We start from the raw sequence: 25,640 nt of genomic DNA on the forward strand, positions 1-25,640 counted from the left end.
CTGAATGCTGGACCATCCTCGGTGTTTCCTTCTGGGCTGCGTTGCAGGATGTGGTCGCTTTGCTCTGTCCACCTACCCCTGTGGCACTGCTGTACCGTCAGCTGCAAACCCGGGGGTGCGAGCTTGGCCATGTGTTATTGTAATAACAGGACTGAGGTCATTGGCGCAACGCAGTTCTGTCCACAGGTGTCAGAGTGTTTTACAAAGGAGGTAAGTTCTGTTCTTCTCTGTAGGGAAACTGAGGCAGAGGAAGGGTGAGGACTTGGATGCAACCAGGCCTGAGAAGAAGGCTGCAGGTGGTGGGGAGCTTTCTTCAGTTCCCTGGTGTTTAAGGTGCATTTGCTTCAGTTTCCATCAGTTTTTCAGTAACTACCAAGGTCAAAACCCTGCTCTGAGGTCGATTGAGATTTTCATCTTGTGTTTAAAAGGAATTAAATGGCACAAAACCAGCATGGGCTGGGCTGAGTCCCCAGCTCCCACTGGGCGGGGAGGAGCAAGGTGGGGGGGAGACAACTCCTATCCTGGGAAGGTTTCCACCTGGGAAGCCTAATTAGCTTGATGGGAAGCCTAATTGGCTTGATGAGGTTATAAAGGGCAACACCCCATACAGCAGAGATGAAAAGAGGTCCTCCAGCCTCTTGCTGGAGGTGGTGGCACTTTGTGCTCCTGCACTGGAGCAGCCACAGCCTGGGAAGAGGTATGTAGCATGGGCTGGGAGCTGGGTCTAGGGGGTCACTGCAATGAAGCTGTGCCCTGCTGGAGAGCTAGGCAGGATCTGGTCTGGTGCCAGGATGAGAGGAAGGACAAGGGGGTGTAAAACCATCCAGCAGCTCCTGGTACATGGCTTTGAGGAGTTCCAGGCAAGTTGAGGCAATCGGTGATGGTTTTAAGGGGATTTAGCAATCACTGATAGTAATAAAAAGTTTCAGTTAGCTTTATGTAAATTGCCAGAGCATCTTTGCTTAGTCAGTGCCCTCTAAATGTTTTTGTTTGTTTGTTTTTCCTGGGGGAAGAATCGCTTGGGCCTCCACCCTGTCCTAATGAAGACATCTAACCTGGGAAGCACCTGCTTCTCGTGCCTTGCTGGCAGCCAGCTGTGTCATAAACACTCAGCATTGGGTGGAATGGGTCCTGCTCCTTGTGTGCAGGTGTGAGGAAGAAGAGAGCTGTACTTCCACCTCAGTGGTGCTCTGGAGAGAGGTTATAGCCCCTCTCCTTGCATAGCTGCTCGTGAGCATGGAGAATATGCATTGGGGGTTATGGGAGACCATTGAGGTGCGGTGTCTGGGTTAGGAAGGAAGAGCTCCCAGCGGAGGGAGGGCTTGGCCTGTGCCTGTTTTAGACCCCTGTAAGCTTTGGCATTGAGATCCTGGAGCAGAGACAACAATTAACCCTCCTTTCCCCAAATTAAGGTGTCGAGTGAAGGTAACTGAGTTGCTATTTCAGTTTATTGGAGATGCAAGACCAAAACTAGGATGAAAGCTGCTGACAAAATGTAAGGTCATTAGAAATAAATCCCTGCTTCCTCTTTTTCTTCCCAAATAGGGTTAATGTACTTACATTAGCAGTTCAGTGTGCTAGGTACTGGACAACTGGGAAGGCAATTGATGCTGGTCCCATGTGTTTAAGGTTGGGTTTGGATCTCTTGAACAAGATCACAGAGGAGCTTTGTGTCCTAGGGCCAAATACGTTGATGGATCAGTCCCTTTCATACCTGACAGTGGACTCTGACTCCCAGACTCTTCAGTTATGATGGCATTTATGGCAACAGATGAGCCAGACCATTAAAAACACAGAAGGAAAAGGAAAGTTGAGGATCAGTTTCAAAACAGGTAACGCAAGTACATAAGCAAACTGTCTTCAAACAGCAACAGCCCTTGAAATCTATTCTTTGGGGCAAATAATCAATGAAATCAATGCAATATGTAGGGAAACTGCAAGCTAGGCAATTTGGGGGGAGTTCTGCTCATGCCGGGGTGTATGTGTAATCTAAAAGGCTGGCTGATAAAACTAGGTTGATCCAGGGTGGGAGCTGCTAAGACAACTGCGCGAGCGGAAAGACCAGGGAACTACACCAAAGGCATCTTGTTTGAACTGCACAATGGGAGTGATGAGGGGGATTTTAGCCCTTCTTGCTCCTAGATTCCCTAGCAGAAATAGCAAAACTCTTGACCATAGAAAAGCCCTCTCTGCTTTTTGTATGCCTGTGCATGGAAAATGGGTGTGCAGCCTGGGGGAGCTGGGTGCACACGAGCCAGCTCTGGCCTGGCTGTGGCTGTGTGTTGGCAGACAGGCATGCATGTTGCTTTGTTTCCAGCCTTGCCGTTTATCTACAGCTCTTTACACGTTGCTCCTGGCTGACTTGGTCATGGACACCACCTTCATGTGGGAGCTCCTCGTGCTCCTGCTGCTGACACCATCGCTGCAGCTCACCGCTGTGCCGCAGACCCCCACACTGCTGGTCCAGCACGCGTTTCTGTTGGCTGACGTGTGGGCGCTTGCAAAGCCAGGCTCTGGGCTGTAGGTGAGAGCTCCCTGCGAATGGCAGACAGCTGCAAAAGGCAGAGCAAAGCTGGGTTTCAGCTTAGGGAATTCCCTGGAGAAAAGGCAGAAGATGCCCAAGTTTGGTAGAAGGTGAAGGTGCCAACTTACAGATGTTGTCAGGGAAGCCGCCTTCTGCACGGAGCCTGTAGAGAATGAGAAAAGGTTGCACGTTATCAATCTGTCTTCAAATGCAAAGCCCTTTAGCCTCAGATGTGAGCCTGACCCTCTCTAGCCTGTTTGGAGACAGTAGGACTCACTGTTTGGGTGGGTTTGCACTGGTGGGGGTCTGTTAGGACTGATAGGAAGAACCGATCTGTGTCAGGACTGCGTAGATTTCTTGCAGCATGGCAGCTCCAAAACAGCACCGGCCAGTTGTTTTTCCTTTCAACACATCCATCTACAGTAGCTTGTGCAGCCCTGCTAGGGTCTGTCACTCACCTGCTCTCCTCTCCTTCCAGCAGCTTCCTATAAGTGACAATCTCGATGTCCAGGGCCAACTTGACGTTCATGAGCTCCTGGTACTTGTGGAGCTGCTGGGCAAGGTCTGCCTTGGTCTGCTGCAGGGCTGTCTCCAGCTCGGAGAGTTTGTGCTTCGCATCTTTGACAGCCGTTTCCCCGCGCTGCTCAGCATCGGCCACGGCGGCTTCCAGCTTGCAGCGCTGCAAGGAGCGAGACACCGTCAATCTTAGCTGTCTCTTGCTATCTTCAAACGTAATGTGTTATCAAGAGATGGCTTTAAAGTCTGGTTGTGCATTCAGCCCAGCAGTAAGATGGACATGCAGTCCCCTCTGGCAGGGGTTTGAGGGAGCCTGAGATGCAGTTTCAGTGCTCCCTCGTGTTGCTTGCAGGGGATGGGGGGCTGTAACCGCGTTTGTCTTCAGGTGCTGCGTGAGCTGGGCTTTAACGCAGCCCTAGTTGGAGCAGCAGAGTCCCAGCTCATGGAACACCCTTTGCAAGATGCTACAGCACCATTTAATTCGGTTGTGGGAGCTCACAGGAACAGCAATTCACTCTCTGCCCTGCTGAAACAACCAGACCTGGCTGTGCTCACCTGGTCCTTGGCGCTCCTGACTTCTCTGTTCAGTCTCTGGACTGTCCGTGTCAGCTCAGCTATCTTGTTTTTTGTCTCTCGCAGGCTGTTGGCGTTTCTGCCTGCAGTGACTCGCAGCTCCTCAAACTAAAAAAGCCCAAAGGACATCACTGCATGTCCCAAAAACACATGCTTTGAGTTAAATCAGAGCAAATCAGGAGAGTGGGGGGTGTTTCTCTGGGTCTGAAGTTGGACTGAAGAGAGAAACTGCACCCAAACCCTCCCTCTGCCAGGTTTTCTCACCTTGCTTTCATACCAGGCCTGTGCTTCTGCCTGGCTCCTACGGACGATGTCCTCGTACTGAGCCTTGATGTCCGCAATGATGCCATCCAAGTTGAGATCTCCCCTATTGTCCATCTGCACGACCACGGAAGTATCTGAGATCTGGGCCCGCAGCTGGTGGATTTTCTGGTGACGACATGGGGTTGAGCTGGTCAGAGAGATGCTGGCCGTGCTGTCCAGCCCCAAGATGGTGTGTCACCCACATTGTGCAACTCTGTCCCCCTTTGCAGTGACCAAGCAGAGATGAATTCCCGAGTCTCACCGTTCACTGCAAGCGATGACCACTGCCCTGCATTACCCCCTCTTCCCCTGTCCTTTGGGATAAGCAACTTCAAAATCCAGCTGGGAAATGCAAATGATGGGTGGAGCAATAGGGAGGCTTCTTACCACTTTGTAGAACACTCTCAGGAATTCAACCTCTTCTTTCAGGCTTTCCACCTTGGCCTCCAGCTCTGCTTTGTTTAAGAAAAAACAGTCCGCGTCCTGGAGACGCGTTGGGGATAGAAGAAGGAAGTTTGTTAGTGAGAGCAGACTCAGGGCTACCCTTGGGGTGAGGGACTTTCGGTGCTGGTACTGTGACCGTGCGCCAGCTCCCAATTACGCAGTTGCTGCTGATTTGAGTTCAAGCAAACCCAAGCACCAGCTCCTGCTTGTACTCGTTTTGTGTGCTGCTTTTGGGAAATAAATCACCGCGTGCACCCCAAAGACCTGGACCCGGAGAGGAGAGTTCAAACAGCCCCTTGCTCACCTTCTTCAGGGCAATAAACTCACTCTCGGTGCATGTCCGCTGGCTGCATTCGTCCTTGTACCTGTGTGGGAAAATGGGAGATTTTGTTTGAGTTCAGCGCAATTACGTATTTCTTTGGGTTTCTGTAGGCCTTCTTTCGAGAAGTGAAACTCCTAATTTTTTTCCTTCTCCCCAAACAACATTTTGGGATGTTTTGGTCTTGTTTCCATAGCCCATGGGAAAGCAAACATGTTTTCAGAGAGGTTTCTGTGTCTTTACAAATTTGCAGCAGAACTGTTTTTATTTGACCTCTGCAACAGCAAATAGCTGCTGAACATTTCTAAATGTTAATTCCTGAATTAGGAAGGAGAGAAAGAGAACCTGGGAGAGGGACATCCTCTGTTTCCTGCATATCTCTGTAAATTGGGACCTTATTTTATATACTGAGATCCTGGTAGATCTCTCCATCTACCCGCTAGTTCTCTGGGAACCATCTACTACAAGTTCATGGTCTCTGCCTGTGTACAAATCCTGGACAACATTTTGAGCCCTGCACTCACATTTCTCTGGTTTTTACTTACATTTTCTTGTTTGTTTCCAAAACCTGCTGTGCTGCTTTCAGGTCTGTTTCTAACTGGGCTCTGTTGCGCCCCAGTGCTTCCAGCTGCTTCTTCAAGTTACCAATATAAGTCTCTAACATGGGCATGATGGTATTCTTGCGGTGTTTTTGACCACGCAGAAAGCTCCACTTGGTCTCCAGCACCTTGTTCTGCTGTTCCAGGAATCGAACCTGAATCCCAGAAAGCAAAATAGAAAACAAGATGAGGATTAAGGGCTTGTGAGAGCCAGTGTCCATGCAACAGCAGTGAAATGTGTGTTCCTGCTCTTGGTACGTGTGAATGCAGTGTTTCCTAATCCAGTGTGCATTTGTGCATAGGCTGTTTCTGGGCCACCCGTGTGGAAATGCACAAAAATCTAAGCACTTCTAGAAAGGAGAGATTTGCAATAAATTGAGGATGTGCAGAGAGGAATGGGAAGGAACTGGAAGGCTGATGAAACTAGTTTTAGCTTGTTCCCTCCCTGCAGTCAGGCCTAGAGATCAGACCAATAGTGCCTGTACACTGAAGCTTCCCCAGTGGCTCATAAGCACCGTGGTGCTCAACTGGCACCCTTACGCAAGTTGCCCTCAATGTCTAAAACGAGTTGTCTTACAAGGATTTCATGCCCTTTCCATGCTAGACACCTCACTTCAACTCTAGTGCCTGCAAACTGGAGCTGAGGAGGGGTTCCCAGCTCACCTTGTCAATGAAAGAAGCAAATTTGTTGTTGAGGGTCTTGATCTGCTCCTTCTCTTGGTACTTCACCGTTTGTATGTTGGGATCGAGTTCCAGTCTGAGCGGTTGGAGCAGCTGCTCATTGATGGTGATGGGTGTGATGGTGCATGGCCTGGAGGCTCCATGAACCCTGTAGCCAAAGCCAGCACCTCTGTAGCCGAACCCCGTGCCAGCTGCAGCAAAGCCGTATCCACGTCTCGGAGGAGGACATCTTCCAACAGCTCTTCTGGGTCTGGAGGATGCAACACCATCAAGACTTCTGCTGCTGAAGTAACCCAAACCACAGTAGCCCATGCCACCACCCCAGTGACACGAGGCAGTGCTGAAACTACATCGATTCCTGGGAAGAGCTGCAGAGGAAGAGCTGAAATTCCTGATGGCATGGCCAGAGCTGGCACCGTAGGAGCAGCAGGACATGGTTGCTGGTGGGAGACGGACTGATGCAGGCGATGATGTGCTGGGAGTGGATTCCAGGGTGCAGTTCCCTCTGACCACAGTGGAGCACCTTCTTCCTTTTATTTGTGTGGAAATGGGGCGAGGCTGCATGAAACTTCCACAAAATGTTTATGATGCAAAGAATGTGAACTACTTAGCATATATTGTGCTTACCAACAGAGGAAGTAGCAGCGTATTTGCCCCATTTACCAGCAGAGAAAGCAGCAGCATATTTGCCCCATAAAGGTTTGAAAGAATGCTGTTAAGTCAGAGGTCTTGTGTAGTAGCAACAAAAATTAGGGGAGTTGTGCTGGGTGAATTGTTTTCAGGAGACACGGTAAAAATTGCATGTTCCCCTTTTTATAGGTTGGACGGAGTGGAACTGAGCCCTTGAAAATGTAAAATGCTTTTCTGTCAAAGGAGATCTTTAAGTTTTGCTGGTACCTCAGCTTGCAAGTGAGAGCTTTGAAGGAGAATGTGATTCAATCTGCTATTTAATAAAAACTATCAGTAATAAATGTGAATTTACTGAGAATTAATGAACAAAGTCTTGCAGGCAGGTTAGTGGTAAATGACCATGTTTTGTTGGTTCTGCCTACAAAAAGGCAACGTGTTTTAGTGCCAGGGAAACATCTGTGGGGCCAAATCTATTTCTCAAGGTGATTTTTCTGCAGGTTGCTGATATGAGTGTTTTCCAACGTGGTAAATTATTGGGGGGAAATTGCTGATCAGTTGAAATTGAAACCTATGCTTGGAACATAGTAGCTTTTGCAGACACTTGTTGGCCAAGTCCTCAGAAAACTGGCGTCTCCTCCTCCCCTCATCCCTCAACTGGAAGGTTGGGTTCCCACCTGGTTTGGGGCAGGGCCAGGCTTGGTCCTTCGCCTCCTACGTTGGGCGAGTGCCCTCATTGTGGTGTCAGGGCTCGGACTTTTCCTGGCTTTGCTGTTCACATGCGTGTGTGTCCAGGTCCTTGGAAGCACAGGGATAGCGTCGGTGCCCGCGTCGCTGTGTGGGAGGGCAGCGTGTTTTGTAGGGGCAGGGTGGAAGTTTCAAACTAATGATTTTGGTTTGTTTACTGCATTTCTTTCCCCTTCCCTATTCGGTGGTTGGTTACAATTGCAAGCCAAAATTACCAGCTTTGCTGTTGGGATCTGGGAGCTCTTGGACGCTTCGGCTCCAGGGCTCACAGCCATCCTTGGGGGAAATGGGGCATGAGAAGATCTAGAGTTAATCCTCATGTGTCAGACCATGTTGCTCCAGACTGTAGTTGTTTTTTATGGCTCTCTGGCTGCATCTCTTCTCTCTACGTTGTCATCTTAGGAAATGCTTTCTGCTTTTGATGAGATGACCGACACCAAATGCAACTGTACAGCGCTTTTGGACAGAAATCTGAGGACAGGGGTTGCAGGAAGCTGGGTTTGCAGGGAGCCTGACCCAAAAGGAGAGAGGGACAGGGGATAAAGCTGCAGGTTCTCCAATGCAACAGGGAAAGGCAGTTGAATGTGTTGTTGAGCCGACTCCAAAAAACCCCAAAATGTTTTGAGCTAGCTCAATTAAGCCAAATAGTTCAAATCAGGTTGAGCATGTTGGGAATGAGACGTTTTGGTGTTACTTTTTTTTTTAATGGAAAAATCTCAATTTGGGAAAAAAAAAAGTTTTTGTTTCGGAAAAACTGTTTGATGGGAGAATTCCTCCTCTTCCAGCCTACCACAGGCTTCAGAGCAGGAAAATATCCCCTGGTTTTGTTCCTGTTCTTGTGATCTCTCGCATCCCAGCTGCATTCACGCAGTCTGGCTGTAGCCACTTTTAGCAGGTCTGTCATACCACAGTGATTTTCAGCCCCCAGGGAGTTTCCCCCCCTCTTTCATCCCGATTTTAGGGGATTAGGTCCAGGGGTATGACATTCACTGAGTGATGGACACGGGAGGAGCATGGTGGGTGAGATATGTTGTGACCTGATCTCCTCACCCCCACCCTGTTGCCATGGACCAACTCTGCACCCCACGTTTTCCAAAAGCCGGTGGATCTCTTGGGGACGGTAATGAGAGATGGCCTTGGCCTTGATTTGAGTTTGAGTTTTTCTTTTTTTTTTTAATTGTGTCGTTAATGTGTGTTTTGTAACTCTGAAAAGAGGAGCAATATCATGTGATCTCAGGTTTGCTGTGTCAGTTTATTGGGGAGAAATAGAAAAAAAACCAAGATAAAGACAAACAACAAGCATCATAGAGGAATTGGATGTTCTAGGTAAGACTTCTCTGCTCCCTTTGATTTTTAACTTTTCTTTGCAATCACGTCTGTACACTGGAGGAGCAGAAACTTATATTGCTTAGTGTTTTTAACCCAGATAAGTGGCTCCTTAATACATACGCTGTGCTAACTGTGCACTGCCTAGTTAAAATAGCATTGCTGCGCAGGCTTTGCTAGACCTGCGCAACCTGGGAGGAACAGGCAAACTTTGGGAAGAGCCTATTTGTAAAACTACAGCATAAAGTAATGAAAAGAGCAAGTTTCCTAACAGTATTGAATGCTGCAGGGAATAAGCAACACGGACTGGACTGAAAGCTTTAAAATCCCCCATCTGTTTTCTGTGTGTGCTGCTAGCAGGCTGCTGCTGATATGAACTGGTGGAGTGAGGACCCTGCTTTCAATGCCTGTTGTTGTTTTAGTATTTTGACCTGTAGGAAGTTGTAGAGGACAGGAGTTTGACATTGGAGCTCTTCCCGCTCACAACACTGTATCCTCCCGCGGTGGTACAAGGAGCGCAGATGTGTCCAGAGCCGGTGATGATGCTTTTGCCACAGACACCTCCTCCCGTCACTAGACCTCTGCTTCTGAATAGGGATCTGCTGCTTTAAGAGTAGCTGCCACCAAAGTATGGGTCAGTATTGCGTGTGATTCTTCCCGGGGATTGGCACACAGCTGCAAAGAAAACATTTCAGCTCAGGATTTCCATCCTACAGGGGAGATCCTGGGGGACTAGTAGGAATAGGGATTTGTCTGGTACTTAAAAATATTCACAGGGCAGCCACTGTCTACACACAGCCTTAGGGGGATGGGGAAAATGGAGATGTGTGAAAACTAAAGTCCATATTGAATGTGTGTCCCTATAATGGGCCAGTAATTGGGAGGTCTGGGGATGTGGGAAGCTGCCAGCAGGCCAGGCAGGTGCTTTGGACCTGCCATGACTTGACTGCTCAGCTCGTGCCTGTGAGGCAGTTTTCCAGAGTCCGGTGTCATGCCCAAGCAGGGACAGGGTTTTGCTTTGGCTCTGTGTGTGTAGGTGTGAGCAAGTCCTGGCCAAGAGCTTTCTCTCTGTCCCCTCAATTAGCCCATGTGTGAATAGGTACCCAGTCATTTCGTCTGGGGTGGCAAACGTGGCCAGGCACGACCGTGACTGAACCTTTGGCTTGATAAGACCTGAGGCTACACAAGACATCATCTTTATTCATGCAAGGTTTTCCATTTGGGGGGAAAGCCTGAGTTCATTAGGAGCTTTTGACTTTGTAAGGCATTTGGGTCCATAAATGCTGGAAAGTGCTTTGAAAGCGTCACCCTCTAGGACTTTGGGTCTCAGTGGGATTTGCTGCAATTACTGATGGCTCATCAGACAGACGGTGAAAGGTGGTCGTGGGGTTAGATGTGTTACTGTTTCTTCCTTGCAGGCTTGTACGAGCACCCACCTGCTCTCCTCTCCATCCAGCAGCTTCCTGTAGGTCGTGCTCTCGATGTCCAGGGCCAGCTTTACGTTCATGAGCCCCTGGTACTCACGGGCCATGCCCTGCTTTACCTTCTCCAGCTCGGAGAGTTTGCACTTTGCATCCTTGCTAACCACTTCCCTGTGCTCCTCAGCTTCAGCAATGGCTCCTTCCAGTTTGCAGCTCTGCAGATAAGAGATTTTCATTACTGCCACTTATTTGCATGTGCTTTGAATAGTCCAGAGCTGTTGAATCTGCCTGTCTGCCTATTCATCCACCTGCACTTCGTTACCTTTTCAGACTTTATAGATAAACCTTCAACTCTAGGATGATTCTCTCTTCCTAGCTGAGACTTTGGTGTATATGTTGTCTTCTCACTGCAGGTCTCTGCTGTTCAGTTATTAGTCGTAATGGACCATTTTACTCTGTACTCTGGATTACCAGCAAATCTTAGAGTTGAGCAGCTGACCTGTATTTCACCAAAACTGGCTTTATTGCTCCCTTGCTCTAGCGGAGGAGTTTTGGAAAGCCACAACCTGGGAATGGCGATTGACACATTATTGCCCCTGAGTCATCCTTACCTGGGCTTTGGTGTTTTCACGTTCTCCAGTTAGTCTCTGAATCACCCAATTCAGCTCCACAATTTCATTCTTTGTATTACGCAAGCTGTCATCGTGTTTGCCAGCGGTTTCTCTCGGTTCCTCATACTGAGGAGAGAGAAAACGCGATGAAAATAAATACCAGAGTGAGGAGATGAGTCAGTAATTAAACCTACTATGTGATTCTGGGTCCACAGTCCCAGATCTTGAGCTTTAAGGCAAAAACCTTTGTCACTGGGGGACACGAATGACTTGTTTACACAGTAGCAGCTCTGTGTGTGAAGGCATTAACAGAGGATGTATGACACATAGGGAAAACACAGCAGGTGGCTAAGAAAACAGACCTTTAAAAAGCCTGTTCAACCCAAATTAGGAAATCTGAGGCCCTAAGCAGGGTCCTTAGCACAAGTGGGGCATAAATACTTTTGTGAGTGTCGTCATGACTCACCTTGCTATAGTACCAGGTTTCTGCATCAGCCTGGCTTTTTTTGGCAATGTCGTCGTATTGAGCTTTGACATCAGTGATTATGTCATCCATGTTCAGGCCTCGGCTGTTGTCCATTTGCACAATAACAGAGGTGCCTGAAATGGGTGGTCGGAGTTAAGTGATTTCCTAGGGGCGACAGCAAGATTATCAGTTGTCTGCACCGGAGGTGCTTTCCCTGCGGATCTCCATGGTGTGGAGACAAGGAGATGCAGTGTGCTCCACATACCATGACTTCAGGCTCACTGCAAAAAACCCGAAGAGGGATTTTCTGGTTTAATCTCTCTGGATCCTACCTTCACCATCAAGTTGAAACAGATTCCTTAGGATTCGCCTGTGTAGTGCAAGAATAACACCTTTGAAATCCAGAGCAATCAACTGATGTACACATGAAACACCAAAAATCTGTATGAACTTAAGTGATGGTTGTGGGAGCCTAACTCCACAGGCCCCCTAAGGAGGCATGGGGTGGAGGAAAGGGGAGCGGAAAAGGAAGAGCCATTACGACTTCACAGGGACTCCTCAGGCAATTGATCTCTTGGATGAGGGACTCCACCTTGGCTTCCAGCTCAGCTTTGTTCACATAGGCACAATCTGCGTCCTGAAGTGCATCAAAGGTTTATGAAATGAAAGAGCAAACTGCTTAATGCCAGCAAGTGATGAGATTACAAACTCTTAGGGCTGCTCTTTTCAAGGACATAAATTTTACCATGCTATTAAATTGTTTCGCTCTCTTATCCTCTTAGGCAGAAGACAAAAAATCACTAGACACAGAGAAGAGAAGGAAAGGTTTTGACCTGTTGGGGTATACAAACATCCCAAGTGAACCACCTCAGCTAAAACTGACTCAGTTAAGGTGGGATTCAACTCTTTTAATTAAATCTTCCCAAAAGCTGGCCTTTAGGTCCCTCTAGAGTCTCTGGAGAGTGAGAGGCAGTCTCACCCTCTCTTTCCAGCAATATTGGCTGCTGTTCATACTAAAAGCCCGGAATAAGTGTTTGAGTTGGTTTGAACTGCTCCTACCTTTTTGAGCATAACAAACTCATTCTCTGCGCCTGTTTGCCAGTGAGTTTCCTCTTCATACCTGCAAGGAGAAGAAAAAAGATCACTTTGTTCCTCATTATTCAGCTTAAGCAAGAACATGACTCTAATCTTCCTCTATCACCTCCAAATGCTCAACCTCAGCATGGAAACCAACTGCTGGTGCAAGCCATACACATGTACATGTGGAGGAGATCTTGCATCTTGTGCAGCCTTTGCCATCCAAAAATTAGGTGAGATCAGTTCTAGCCCTAGTTTTGGAGCTTCTATCTTTTTTTAAACTTATTTTTTCTTGTAATCTTCCATGATACCCTGCATGGTGCTCAGTTCTGTTTCCAGCTTGGCTCTGTCGCTTCCCAGAACATGCAGCTGCCTCTTCAAGTTGCCAGTATAAGTTTCAAACATTGGCTCGATGTTGCCCTTGTAGCACTTTTGTTCCTGTAGAAATCCCCCTGTGATCTCCAGCACCTTGTTCTGTTGCTCCAGGAACTGGACTTGAAACCCAGAAGTAAAGCATTTAAAGTATAGTGATTTGTTAAACTGGTGACACAGAAATGAACAATTACAGTCCCAGAACTGGCAAATTGAGAGATAAACATCTGTGAGTTATTCAGGATAGTATCAGGTGAGTGGAGAAGGCATGCATTTAAAATCTCTCAAACAGCATCTTCTCATAAGAAGGTTCTTCAGAAAAATGTCTTGGTGGTTGTTATGCAAAAAGCACCGAGTTAGACTCAGCACCAGGGGTAAGTCAGAGGTAATTCTACTGAAGTTAGGGTTCAAGTGATATAAAAATGGGGCATTAGAGAATCCGCTTCTCTGCATGTAACAGTAAAGCTTGATTGTCATTTGCAATAAGACTGCTTTACACCACTCTTGGAGCATGAAAATACCTTCTTGCTCCCACTGAAGGCTCCTTTTTACTCTAAGGTGGTGCAAAATGTCCTCCTCATAAAACCCAAACGAGTCCTCACTGCAAAGTCAGGCTGTGAGTTTTGGCTGCTGTTGCTATTGAGCAGTTTGGCAAATGCATTCCTTGCCTCGGATGTGCCGTACAGCAGCTTGTTACGGCTCTGCGGCTGCGATGCCCGTTGAGCCGGGCACCTCTTCTCTTGCCTTGTCAATGAAAAATGCAAATTTGTTATTGAGGGTCTTGATCTGCTCCTTTTCCTGGTACTTCACAGACTGAAGGTTTGGGTCCATCTCCAGCTTGAGCAGCTGGAGCAGGTGCTCATTGACTGTGACCTTGGCAGTGGGCGTGCAGACCCCCAGGGCTCCACCGACCCTGCAGCCAAAGCCGGCACCTCCATAGCCCAACCTCATGCTTGAGGGGCTGTTGCCATATCGCAGTAGGTGGCAGCCGCTGATTGCTAGCTTGGGCTTGCTGCCTGCATCGCCACCGAGGCTTCTGCTGCCGAAGCATCCCAGCCCAGGGTACCCCACACCACCACCTCCCCAGCACGAGACGGTGCTGACGGTATATCTCTTCACACTTCTTGGGATTACAGCAGAGCAAGAGCTGAAACTCCGCCTGCCCCTGGCTCCGGAGCGGGCATGGTAGGATTGGCAAGATGTTGAGACCAGCTCGAAGGAGAATGAAGGCAGAGGGAGAAGCTGAACGCAGGAGCAGGAGGCAATGCACACCAGTTGACCCAGCCAGAAACCCTCTGCAATGAGAAGCAGAGCTTTCACCTTTTTACGTCCCAGGAAAACAGGCTTTGGTTGCACGACCAGCCCCAAAAGACCATTTTTAAAGATGTTTATGAGCTTAGGTTGTTTGGTAATATCCCACTTGTCTCTTTTGCTGAATAGTGACCTGAGCTGCTTTTAAGTGCACACCTATCATTCATTTATAGGCCATGTTTCTAATTTGAATGGGAGGGAATCCCTGGTCCCATAAAAACTGCATTTGCAAACCTCTCCTTTTTATAGTAAGCATGAAAGAGAGAAGCAGAACCAATCTTTTTATGTTTGCAGGGCACTGGGAGCGAGGGAAGGAGCATTGCTTTGTTTTACATGTGGGAAAAGAAGAATCTGAGTTAAACTCTTGGGAATATTCTAGGGATTCAAACACTGGGGCTGATTTGGTTTGTATTACATGAGCCTTTAGCCAGAGTTGCTCCTTTTGTAATCCTAATTTTATAATAGACCCTTTCTTCCTTTCTTCCTTTCTTCCTTTCTTCCTTTCTTCCTTTCTTCCTTTCTTCCTTTCTTCCTTTCTTCCTTTCTTCCTTTCTTCCTTTCTTCCTTTCTTCCTTTCTTCCTTTCTTCCTTTCTTCCTTTCTTCCTTTCTTCCTTTCTTCCTTTCTTCCTTTCTTCCTTTCTTCCTTTCTTCCTCTGTAATTTTGTTAGCCTCAAGAGAACAATCTTTTAATTCTCTCGGGACAGGAGATGGACCTGTGCAAGCGTATTTCTTGGTGCTAGGGCTCTGCTGCTCTGCAACTACAAGCAGAAAACAGTGCAGCAAAGCAGGGTGTGAGAGCAGGAGAAGGCAGTGAAAGATTTTCCAGCTCAGAGCTTTGCACCAGCCGGGGCAATCAAAGCCAAGGGTTGAACAGATGGAGGCGATGGTGGAGTGAGTGCACTGATCCTGCAGAGAGAAATTCAGTCTGATTTGCTGCTCTGTCTCTCAAGCTGCCCGTGTGCTTCTCTCCTCCACTGAATGCCCTGAAGAGGGAGTCTGTTGTTTGCCCTCGTTTTGGGGGAAGTGTGAGTGACACCGGTCAGACAGATTGACACCTCTCATCTTATCGCTTGCAGAAGTGTCCTCCATGGGCAATAGCTTACAGGAGAACTGGGCTTGGTCATTCTTCTCTGGTGAAATTGTTTGGCAAACCCCTGTGAATGTAAGTTTGGACTATATATATTTTTTTTATTTTTCAGCAAAGGAAGTGGGTTCAGAGTGACAAAGGTGCAGGAAAGGCAGATAAGTCTTTCCTAGAAAATTAAATAAGTGATTTTCAGTCCCATCCTTGCTGAAATATTGAAAGGGCTGTGTGCCATGGGTGGAAACCCTCTTAATTCTTTTGTCTCCAGTGGGATAACACTGAGGGCTTAGCCCTGAAAATCTCAACCTTTTCTAAAGGTGCATTTGCTTTTATGTGATTTTCTTGGCATTCACCATGGCCTGAGAACATGTTCTGCTCCATGAAGAGGATCAGAGAGAAGTTCATGCATGCAAGCCTGAAAGCTGGCCTGCCTCATTTAGCCACGCAACTTTTTAGGGTAAAGCTGTGTGGGAGTTGTATGTGCTAAGCACTTTTTGGGACTCAGCCTAAATGGAGTTCAGAGAGCTCAGCATCTTTCATGATTGGGCCCTGGATGCTGGAGAACAGCTGCTACACGTGATAGTTGGCATCTTCCATGAAATGGAAGAAGTCATGTTGGCTTCTTTTCTCACTTTCTCTCTCTTGGGTTTTTAATTACAGACCTGAGCAGAGCTCAGTACTGCCAGCTTGTCTGAGCCAGCCCGGCTTCGATCTGCTGACCCAACAGAAACCTCAGCTCGGGAGCATCACACTGCCCGGGGATCGCATCCTTGTTTAGCACTTGGCCTGACAGCTTTTTTGGCCGCTCCAGAGAGGGGATGGAGATAAATCCCTCCTGTTTTCCCTGCACAAGCTGCAGGTCTGGAACCAGCCTTTCCAGAAGTTTAGCTCTGATGCGTGGGATCCATCTTTCCTGACTTTAAAACACCTTTTGCAGTGCTCCTGCAATGCAGACATCTTCAGCCAACTGCCTAGAGCGCTTTCGGTCCCATGGAGGGAGGGAGGTGTTACCGGGGAACGAATCGTTTGACCCAAAAGTGTCTGGTTTTGTCCTTTGACTGGCTCGGATGTAGGTGTTTATGGCCAGGTGAAATCAGCCCCACCTTCTGGTCTTGCTCTCTTGGCTGTGCAACTTGGAAAACTTCCCAAAGTGCTTGGGTATTGCTGCTCTGCGACCCGTGTCTCCAATACACTTAAATGTTCCCCCTCCTGTCTGGGACTGAGAGGAGGAGGATATGGGAAGGCTCTGAGTGACAGCGAGTGCCTATGGCAAATCTTCCAAACCTTATTCTAAAATTACACTTTTAGGTGAATTTTGGAATGGCACAGAAAACCCACATTGCTCATGATAAGTTTGATTGCCGTTTATTTAAGAAATTTCATAAAACTCATACGGTTCAATGGGGGCAGAAGATGAGAGGAAACGAGCTAGTTACATTTTGGCACATAATTCTCCAACCCTCTTCTTTGCCTCCCTCCCCCTTCCGTAAAAAGAGAAGAAGAAAAAAAAAAAAAAAACCAACAGGCTAAGAACAAAGGCACTAAAACAGAGATGTTCTTCCAGGTTATGTAAAATTTATGTTACCAAAGCCTGCTGTTCCTCCCTTCTGTTTTTCCTGTATTTTTAACCTCTGTGTCTACTTTAAGCTCACTCTGGCTGGTGGAAACGAGAATGGTTTGCTGCTGAGACAAGGTCTGGCAACCTGTAGGTTAGGTGGTCTTTTGGCTTAAATTATACATACTGGGTGGGTGAGGAATTCAACATTATAGAGAGCCAACCCCTTTCACCTATGGAAAATGAAGGCTGCATTTTTGGATGTAGGTAGAGCTAGAGCGCCCTGGAGTGAAACGACAGCAATGCAAGAGGAATTGGGAAACAGAGCAAGTGCCTCTATATTGAAAGACGTTTTGTTTTCAATTCTTCAAGCCTTTGGGGGGAGCAAGCCCAGCAGTGGGGAGCAGGGTTGGTTAGGAGGGAGCACAAGAGACTGTGGTCTCAACGCACCTCCTGCTTTCTGTTATAAGCAAGTGAAGGGACACATTCTGCTTTCATGTACGCTGGTGTAAATCCAAGTCCTGCATCTCCTCTGGATTTGTACCAGGGTGCTGGAGCAAAAGGGAGCCCTGGTAAGGTGGAAGCTGAGCTCTAACGATGGCACCCATTAATGGGAAGGCTGACTACTCATTGACAAGCAGTGCTGGGCTTCTGGTCAGCTGGGTGAGGCTTTATGCAGAGGAATTAATTGGACTTGGAGAGGCATCTCTCCCAAGCCAGTAAGTAGCACTGGGAATATGTTTTCCCCTAATGGGAAAGTCACAAGCATGGTTCTTTGGATGGTGTTAATAGGCTTTGTGCTGGCAGCAAGAGGTGGTGCCTCGACCTCTTCTGCTCCGGATGAGCTGGGTGCCACCACAACTTAGCTCTGATAGCTCTTCTTGGTGGTGCTTTTCGACGCAAACCTCATGCTCGAGCTGCTTCCTGTGCCAGAGCTGAATCCACCGGCCAGGCAGCTCCCGCCGCTGGAGCTGGCACCGCTTCCCCCCATGCTGGGCCTGTTGCTGAAGCCTGACCCCAGCCCCAACGTGTTCCCACCTCCGTAGTTGCTACTGGATGAGACCACAGCTGTGATGGGAAACCATGGGCAGAGGGTTAGGTTTTTTTGGACTAGTACGAAGGAATTTCAACCTTTAGTTTCACACATTCATGGTTTTTCTTGGACAGTCTACCGCTGCCTGTAGTTCATACATCTTATTCTCTGGCTTTTCTTCCTATCCTGTAGCAGAGCTGGCCTTAGACATCTGAGTCTCCCAGGGACAGTCTCAATGTACAAAACCTTTCAAGTTCAGAGCTGGTCAGAGAAAAGATGTATCAGGCTCTTTGGCCTCCCCAGTCCCACAGATCACTGCAAAACCCTAAGTGTACTCCATTTTTGTGCCGGTAACTACTAGCTGCATAGCTCATTTTCATTGTCTTATCCTCAATTCCAGGTACATTTAAGGAATATCTCAATGAATACTCAATCTATTGCTTAAGACCCAGATTACTTACAAATATTCACTGCACCAACGCCTTCTCCAGCCAGCCTGGAAGAAAGAGAGGACAGAGAAGGAAGGACTTGTTATTTAGGACAATTTCAAGCAACGGTTTGGCACCAGGGACACTGGATAACAGAATGATCTGGGGTGTTAAGGTCTGATGATGAATAGCTGGACAATTCCAACAGGAATTGAAATAACACCTGTAACTGCATAGGATAGGGATGTGTGTTCTCTGCAAGGTTTTGTGGTCCTTCCCTCTCTTGTTGCAAGGCAAATGTGAAAATACCTATGGGTTTGGACATTATTTGGTTTGGAGGGGGAGCCACCCACCTGCTCTCCTCGCCCTCCAGCAGCTTCCTGTAGGTTGCAATCTCAATGTCCAGGGCCAGCTTGACGTTCATGAGCTCCTGGTACTCACGGAGCTGCTGGGCCAGGTCTGCCTTGGCTTTCTGCAGAGCATCTTCCAGGCCAGCCAGTTTTGCCCTGGCATCCTTGAAGGCCATCTCCCCGCGCTGCTCAGCATCTGCGATGTCCGTCTGCAAACTGGCGCACTGCAAAAAGTGGAAATAGGTCTGGCAACTGCTCGGTGGGTTTGGACCCTGATTTCCAGGCATCCTTGCAAGGGTGCAGCAAGGTAGTGGAGATGGAGGTGCCCCTATGTTTGGAGCGGTCCTGTGTGCCATACCTGTTTCTTTACACTATCAATTTCTGAGTGGAGCTGCTGGATCACACGGTTCATCTCTGAGATCTCCATCTTGGTGTTGTGGAGGTCGTCCCCATGCCGGCCAGCCGTGAGCTGCAGCTCCTCATACTGAGATGGGCAGGAAGATGAGACACCAGGGCACAGTCAGATCTGGGCAGGAGCTTGAACTCATTGGTAGAGATTGACCCGGCTCTGATCCTCTCTTAACCGGGTCTTCTGTCTCTTTCTGTACTCAGTCCAAGCTCTTCCTCATGAGCTTTTGCATATTTCCTTCCTCCCTCTATCTCCTTATGCTCCTCTGTCTCTTGTCAAAATGGCATTTTCATGTGTCCAAGAAACTAAATGAAATCCTATCCGAATCGACTTGATTTTACACCCTACTCCCCTGTCCTCTCTGCTTGCACTCTCCAGTATAAAATAGCCTTTGGGAAAAGCTAAACAAAAATTTTCCTAGCTCACCTGGTTAATTTTCACATCCTCACCTTGCTCTGGTACCAGGACTCGGCCTCTGCCCGGCTCCGGTTCGCAATGTCCTCGTACTGTGCTTTGACCTCTGCGATGATACTATTCAGGTCCAGGTTTCGGTTGTTGTCCATGGAGAGAACTACAGAGGTGTCAGAGATCTGTGACTGCATCTGAGACAGCTCCTGTAAGTCAAACAAATTTGTTTTCAGTCCCAAATATTTCACTGTTGTGCTTGTCCCAGAGATAATGTGTGGTAGAGGGGTAGGAATGGGGAGGAACTGCAGCTCCGAACAGCTCTTTCAGGCTGGTTCGGTCCTGTTGGTACCAGGAAAAGGGGGAAATAGCAGAACTGGGAAATTTGGGAGATTCTTACTGCTTCACAGAGGGCTCGCAGGAAGTTAATCTCATCTGTCAGTGCATCCACCTTGGTCCTCAGGTCCACCTTGTTCACGTAGGCGGCATCCGCATCCTGGAACCGTGACAACAGAGGCAGTGAACCAGACCTTGCCTATCTGCATCCTTGTACAAAGACCAGTTGTCATTTAATACAACTCTTTGGCGACAAACCAGAACTGAAGAGTTTCTTGACCTCTGTGCCTTTAAACAGAGCCAAGAGTGAACTGGTTTCTTCCCTGCACCTTTTTTTGGGGGGAGGGAGGGATGATGTCTATAGATCTAAGCAATTTTTGACACGTCAGAAGCCACTGAATTTCCCTTTTTTGCCGGTGCACAGACGGATATTTTGGACAATGCTTGAAATAGTGGGAGTTTCTCATGGTGTCTCCTGCAGGTGGGACCGGGGGGCTGTGGAGGGTAGGATTGGATACAGAAAGGCTGCAGAAGCGGCAGAGCATCTAGTGGAGTAGTCACCATACCTCCTCACAAGGTATGGATGACCTAGATCTGGTCTGGTACCTGGGGGACCAGGACTCACCTGAATTTTGGATGAGGGGCCTGAAACAAGAATGTGCTATTGCCAAGGACTGACACACTGGCATAACTGGGTGTTTCTGCTTCAAGGAGGGATGACTACACGTTTGCTAAGTGCTTTGCCCAGCTTGGCACTGCCGGATAAAAAGGGTTATTTGCATTCAAATGCGTTTTGCCTTTAAAAAGTGTGTCCCGTCTTTGTTGTTGGGCCTCACCTTCTTGAGCAAAACAAAGTCATTCTCTGCAGTCGTGCGCTTGTTGATCTCCTCTTCGTACCTGTTGGGAAGGGGAGATGAGCATCCCTTTACAGCTTCCACAGCGCAACCCACCCCGTCCACCATGGGCATATGGAAATCCCTCCTCCATGCGTTCATTGTAGGGTGCTTGTGGAGAGACTAAAGAGTCTGTTCCCAGGGGCATTTACCACCAATGCGTAGATCTTTGGAGGAAACAACAAAAATAGCTACCTAACAATGCTATGTCCTTGCTATGTCAGTGCATATATTATTCGTAGCATTATTAGAGATATATATCTCACTGATTATGATAGAAAGACAGCACCCTTGGGCTAGGTGGTGGGAGGAGGCCATCTAGAAAAGCTACAGGCCTTCATTAAAGGCACGTTTTGTCCTCCCAGAAGTTTTCGCTGTGAATGGGAGCCTTGTACTCTCTAAATTTTCTCAGGCCGGGAGGGCTGGGTGGAGCCGTAGCTGAGCTCATCGCCGCCACACCTGGGTTAGTCAGAAGAGCCGGGACCTCTGACGCCAGCTCCCGCGGTAGCTTCGGGAGGGCTGAGGATGGCCAGGGAGGAGGGAGGATGATGGCCTGGGCAAGGAAAGCCAAGGTCTGGATCAGCCAGCAGCGTGCGGTCCCACTCTTGGGAAAGGATAAAAAACAGCAATAGCCATGGACTGATGCCCAGCTCAAATGAAATGATTAAATGGGGGAGATGAAAGACAGGAGTTCAAAGGAAGGAGTCCGTGCAGCTAATAAAAGGTTAGCCTTTCATGACCCTTTCATGGGGGAAGATTTCTTCACATCAGGAATATCCAACTCTTAAAATAATTTCCATTAAGCAAAGTCCTGGCCCGTATATGGATTTGTGGGTCTCTAAGCTCTTAGCCACGTAGAAGAGGAAAACTAATTTGGCATACGTCTAATTTCTAATTGCCATACGAATTAGTATTTGACTCAGAAGAGCAAAACATTAGGAAGAATACTTTGGGATCCACAAAGTTTAAAATAAATAAAGGTAAAAAGAAAAAAATCCTGGGAAATGGGAACAGAAGCAGTGACATCCTTTTGGTAGGTGTAGGCATTGTTGCCACAATGCGAGATGATGGTCCCTGCCCAGCAGTGTGGGTGATGTCATTGAGCTTTTGCCCAAAGATTCCCTGATCTGGAGCCAGAAGGAATATTTGCCACTTTATGTCAGATGCAGGCAGAGTATTCAAGTCTGAACCTCTTCTATGATGTGACCTTTGGTTGTCAAAGGATTTCTTGTCTGAAGTCATGGTACACCCAAGGGTCTTTTCTCAAGGGTCTTTTCTCAAGGGTCTTTTCTCAAGGGTCTTTGTCAATGTTAGACATTGCTTTTCAAAATTTAAAATTGCTTTCGCCATGGACCTGTGACGAGAACAGGAGGAGGACACTCTAACCTAGTTAATCAATAGCAGTATTGTGCTTACGGCTGGGATTCATCTCAAGGCAGCTACCTGGAACTTGGCTATTTTGGCTAAGCTCTGTTCTTTGAGGTTCCTTCTGTAGCTGATGGAGAAAGATATTTATCTCTGGAATGTCATTTGTCCCATCCTAAAATTAATTAAGGAAAGCTGGATGGCTGATTTGTAGCAGCCATCCGGATTTCCCTGAGGTCTTACATGGCCAAACTGACACAGGACAGATTTTTCTCTGTTAAACGTTTCTTTTCTGAAGGCACAGAGAACCATAAAAAAGAAGTCTCAAAGTAGAATGTGGATGACGATTTCTCTTCCCCAAGGCAGTTGTTTCTGTTCCGATGCTATTTTTGGGCTAGAGGCACTGTTGGTAAAGGTGACAGAAAGTGTCAGACACATAATCTCACAAGAAAGGGAGAGCAGAGGGGTTTTGGCAGAATGCACGTGTCCTTGTTTTGAATTGCAGCCTGCACCTACCTCTCATCTCTTGTTTTTCTGGTTCCAGATTGACAATTTAAGCTCCTTACTTACTCACATCCATTAAGCAGTGTATCCATTGTGGGCATGGTAGCAGACACTAATGCTTGATAGATGTTTTTCCAAAGTGCAAAGGGTGGATGAGAGAGGGAACACCTCCTTCTAACAGCCTAAAGAGTTAATGAGCTGAGCTGAAACCCTTGCCCAAGATTTCGGTGGCTTTCCACGGGGTGGAAGCTAACTCCTGACTTTTCAAAGTGCTAAAACTATGCAATACATTGATATTAAGGGACATTATAATAATAAAAAAAAAAAAAGGAAAGAAAAACAATGAAAAACACTTAAGCACACACTTCAAGTTAATCTTTCTTTTTAGACAGTTTTTCTCTCCTGGAAAGGAGCCCACATCAGTAAGAAATGTGAGTGTTCAGAGTGCTCAATAGTCTTGTTAAGATTCAGGTTTCATCCTGGTCTGTATTAAAATGACTGCACAGGAGCGGAAACTGTTGGGGAAGCTTAAGCTCTGGATAGACTAAGCTTTTGAGAAGCTGCTCCCGAACTCCTGTGGATGTCTGACCATCTGAGCCTTCTGCAACATTTAAAAAGTTCACCTGTCCCTGCAAAAAAATTGCATATGCCTTGCAAGGGGTAGAGTGCTGCTGCTGACATCTATACAGCAGCTGAAGTGAGGGGAACCGAGTCACTTTAGTCCTTTCTGAGGCCTCACAGTTTTGGGGTTGCCTTGGGTCTTTTAACTCATCCAGGAAGAAGATAGAGTGAAGAAAAACTGGACAGGTTTCTTTCTGTGTGTGTTGCTTACCTGATCTTGAAGTCTTCAACAGCATCCTGCATAGCCTTCATCTCTGAGCTGAGCCGCAGCCTATCCCCTCCTAGAGCATTGAGCTGTCTTCTCATGTTGCTGATGTACACATCAAACATAGGTTCAAGGTTATTTTTCACAATTTTTTGGTCTTTCAAGAGGCTCCATTTGGTCTCCAGTACTTTATTTTGTTGCTCCAGGAACCGCACCTGAAACCCATCAGAACAATTTAAATCATTTGGGATCATCAACTCAAAACCTGCCTCACTTTTCATGAGATGGGGGCTTTAATGTGAGGGGGGTTTTGTTTTATGTAATTTAAAGTGGGCTTTAGATGGGCATGTCATCGAAAGATCATTGGTAGGAATATTTGGAAACCAGGAACAACATTCAACTGCAAAGAAATCTGGAAAAATAATTTGCACCATATCCAGACTGTCTATAGAGCTCTGACAAAATGAGCTGTGTAGACAGTCTGGATACGGAGGTAACAAGCTGAACAAAATCCTTAACTCTTTGCATTAAGAAATTAGAAATAAATTTACAATGTTGAGAGCAATCCTGTTCCTACTCTACAGGCAATGAAAAACATGCCAGGCTGGATGAAGTGGAACGTGTCTTACCTTGTCGATGAAGGACGCAAATTTGTTGTTGAGGGATTTGATCTGGTCCTTTTCCTCCTGCCGCACTCTCTGCATGTTGGGGTCAATCTCCAAGTTAAGAGGTACCAAGAGGTGTTGGTTGACCGTGACATCTTGAATACCTCCAGGGCCACATCCACCTCCGAATCCAAACCCAGCTCCACCAACTCTACATGCCAACCTGCCATGACCTGACCCATAACTGTATCCTGGTCTAGCAGACCAATACGCTCTGCTCATGGAAATCCTCTTGTTTGCCCCTACATTGTGAAGGCTCCTGCTGCCAAAACCACCGCTGATCTGTCCCACGCCTCCACCACTGCTGCGGGACATGGACACGGAGCTGAAGCTGCTTCGGTTAACAGGCATAGTGGCAGAAGCAGTACTGAAACTCTTAGTGAGTCCTCCTGACCTAATGCCGACTGACTTCTGTGCGATCGTTCGCCAGTGGCGAGAACAGAGGATGATGAGGTGAGATGGCAGATGAGTAGAAATCTTTGGGAGTTTGGATCAGGAGTCCCCTCTTCCTTTTATCCTTTTGGAGAGCTGGGCTTGTCCGCAGAGGACCGCTCAGTTGACTGAGCTAATCGGTTTGGTATGCTGGCACGTGGCCACCTTTCCCAACCCGTTAATCACCAGACTCGCTAGTGCAATGGGCTGTCAACCTTCAGGCTTACAAAACTAACCAAATTTTCTAACCTGTATTTTTCAGAGCAGGGATTACTGGTGGGGAAAAAAAAACATATTTACATCTGGAAGCTCCCTTTTGGGCTTACTTTTAACTTGGTTCATGGTGTCAGTGCCCATTTAGTTTAAAGCTGATGGGACTGAAGTTGCCACAAGAGGGAATCTAGGGATGTTGAAAATGCCAGTTTGATGTGCTTTGCTAAAGAAAAAACTGACTTTGCTCCCCGATTGCCAGCCATCTTGGGGTAGGAGCAACCTGTCCTGATCTAGGCAAGAAGTTAGATGTCTTGGTCTGCACTCCTCATCTTAGCAGGCAACACTTCATCGGCACAGACATACTTCTGGTAAAGACGATAATTTGGGAGGCACCTGTGCCTTTCTGTTGGCTACAAAGGGAGCCTAGATGCTTTGCTTAGCCAAAATGCTGAATGATGAGATAGCTAAAAGTACATGGTCCCCCAGAGAGAAAACAGCCTGACTTCTAAAAGTCCAGGTCGTCAGATGGCTGTTTGATGCTGGACAGCGTTTCAATAACAAACCAAATACCAGTTCTGCTGGTGTCAGTGGAAATACGATCCAGACATGCCAGAGAAAGATGGGCAGGCGTTGAAGAGGATGACCCATTTCCTTTCCAGTAGTGTGTTACTGTGCTTAGATCTAGAGGATTAATGAAAAGCTCAGGTTTATTATATCGCTTTCTCTTTAGGCTAGAAGTCTAAATGACTTAATGTGCGTCACGTTTACCTCCAGTGCTTTAGTCACTCGGCAGGGTTGTGTCAGAGACTGAACCAGCACAATCTGCTGTGGTAATCTCAGCACATTTTTTTTTTTTCTTAATACGAGCTTTGGTGCTTTTGTAGTTTGTCTCTCGTTACTGCTGTTCAGGAGATCAGGGAAGGAGAACTAAACCTTCCTTACCCTCAGGGTCTTTAACTGCCTATGTCGGGACATTATTCTTCCCAAAGAGGGTGAGTTTGGGGGTTTAATGGGCTTTCCCATTTCTAATTATGGTAATGGCAGTGACGGCATTTTATTAGCCCCTGCAGCTAGTGCATGTACAGAACAGCGTGAGCTGAAGTACTTGCTTTCTTAGGAAAAAACTAGATTTATATCCCTACATGACTCATCACATAAAACCTTGAAAGATTACAGGGGTTTGGGCGCGATCAAGGTGCCATGAAAATGCTGAGATGCAGTAAT

At 47.3% G+C, this 25,640-nt stretch overlaps 4 protein-coding genes across 4 annotated transcripts in view; all 4 read right to left on the reverse strand.

Annotated features, from left to right (window-relative positions):
* The window catches only part of POU6F1 (POU class 6 homeobox 1), a 224,966-nt gene extending 222,159 nt beyond the window's left edge, over positions 1 to 2,807 (reverse strand). Inside the window, exon 1 of the mRNA XM_075525691.1 lies at positions 2,798 to 2,807. The gene's annotated coding sequence lies outside the window, so the exon portion shown is untranslated. The remainder of the gene's footprint in view (positions 1 to 2,797) is intronic.
* On the reverse strand, positions 2,341 to 6,394 carry LOC142420950 (keratin, type II cytoskeletal 7-like). The gene is made up of 9 exons (XM_075525311.1): positions 5,942 to 6,394; positions 5,225 to 5,433; positions 4,665 to 4,725; positions 4,304 to 4,399; positions 3,878 to 4,042; positions 3,596 to 3,721; positions 2,983 to 3,203; positions 2,653 to 2,687; positions 2,341 to 2,552 (listed from the first exon to the last, which is right to left on the reverse strand). Exons 1-9 carry the CDS (start codon positions 6,392 to 6,394, stop codon positions 2,341 to 2,343), a joined length of 1,578 nt encoding a protein of 525 aa, XP_075381426.1.
* A 579-nt stretch (positions 6,395 to 6,973) lies between these two features.
* Positions 6,974 to 15,407, reverse strand: LOC142420951 (keratin, type II cytoskeletal cochleal-like). The gene is given in 9 exon segments (XM_075525312.1): positions 6,974 to 7,007; positions 10,096 to 10,295; positions 10,692 to 10,817; positions 11,158 to 11,322; positions 11,699 to 11,794; positions 12,217 to 12,277; positions 12,521 to 12,723; positions 13,339 to 13,901; positions 15,356 to 15,407. Coding segments are annotated over 9 exon segments (1,500 nt in total).
* Positions 15,408 to 17,419: 2,012 nt separating this feature from the next.
* Positions 17,420 to 24,545, reverse strand: LOC142420952 (keratin, type II cytoskeletal cochleal-like). Its single transcript, XM_075525313.1, has 10 exons — positions 24,504 to 24,545; positions 23,736 to 24,248; positions 23,113 to 23,321; positions 20,355 to 20,415; positions 19,583 to 19,678; positions 19,227 to 19,391; positions 18,727 to 18,852; positions 18,372 to 18,592; positions 18,052 to 18,086; positions 17,420 to 17,625 (listed from the first exon to the last, which is right to left on the reverse strand). The coding sequence occupies exons 1-10, from the start codon at positions 24,543 to 24,545 to the stop codon at positions 17,420 to 17,422; spliced, it is 1,674 nt and encodes a 557-aa protein (XP_075381428.1).
* Positions 24,546 to 25,640: the final 1,095 nt, after the last annotated feature.

The sequence above is a fragment of the Mycteria americana genome, chromosome 26, assembly GCF_035582795.1.
Source record: "Mycteria americana isolate JAX WOST 10 ecotype Jacksonville Zoo and Gardens chromosome 26, USCA_MyAme_1.0, whole genome shotgun sequence".
Taxonomy (NCBI): Eukaryota; Metazoa; Chordata; class Aves; order Ciconiiformes; family Ciconiidae; genus Mycteria; species Mycteria americana.

What these genes read in the sequence shown, in the direction of transcription:
- LOC142420950 (XM_075525311.1), bottom strand. Translation starts at nt 6,394, where the DNA reads ATGTCCTGCTGCTCCTACGGTGCCAGCTCTGGCCATGCCATCAGGAAT. An exon ending in CTGGAAGGAGAGGAGAGCAG is followed by an intron (nt 2,688 to 2,982) that starts GTGAGTGACAGA and finishes CATTCTCTACAG; the next exon opens with GCTCCGTGCAGAAGGCGGCT. An exon ending in CGGCTTCCCTGACAACATCT is followed by an intron (nt 2,553 to 2,652) that starts GTAAGTTGGCAC and finishes TGCCTTTTGCAG; the next exon opens with CTGTCTGCCATTCGCAGGGA.
- LOC142420952 (XM_075525313.1), bottom strand. Translation starts at nt 24,545, where the DNA reads ATGAACCAAGTTAAAAGTAAGCCCAAAAGGGAGCTTCCAGAT. An exon ending in AGTCCTGGTACCAGAGCAAG is followed by an intron (nt 18,853 to 19,226) that starts GTGAGGATGTGA and finishes TGCCCATCTCAG; the next exon opens with TATGAGGAGCTGCAGCTCAC. An exon ending in CTGGAGGGCGAGGAGAGCAG is followed by an intron (nt 18,087 to 18,371) that starts GTGGGTGGCTCC and finishes TCTTTCTTCCAG; the next exon opens with GCTGGCTGGAGAAGGCGTTG.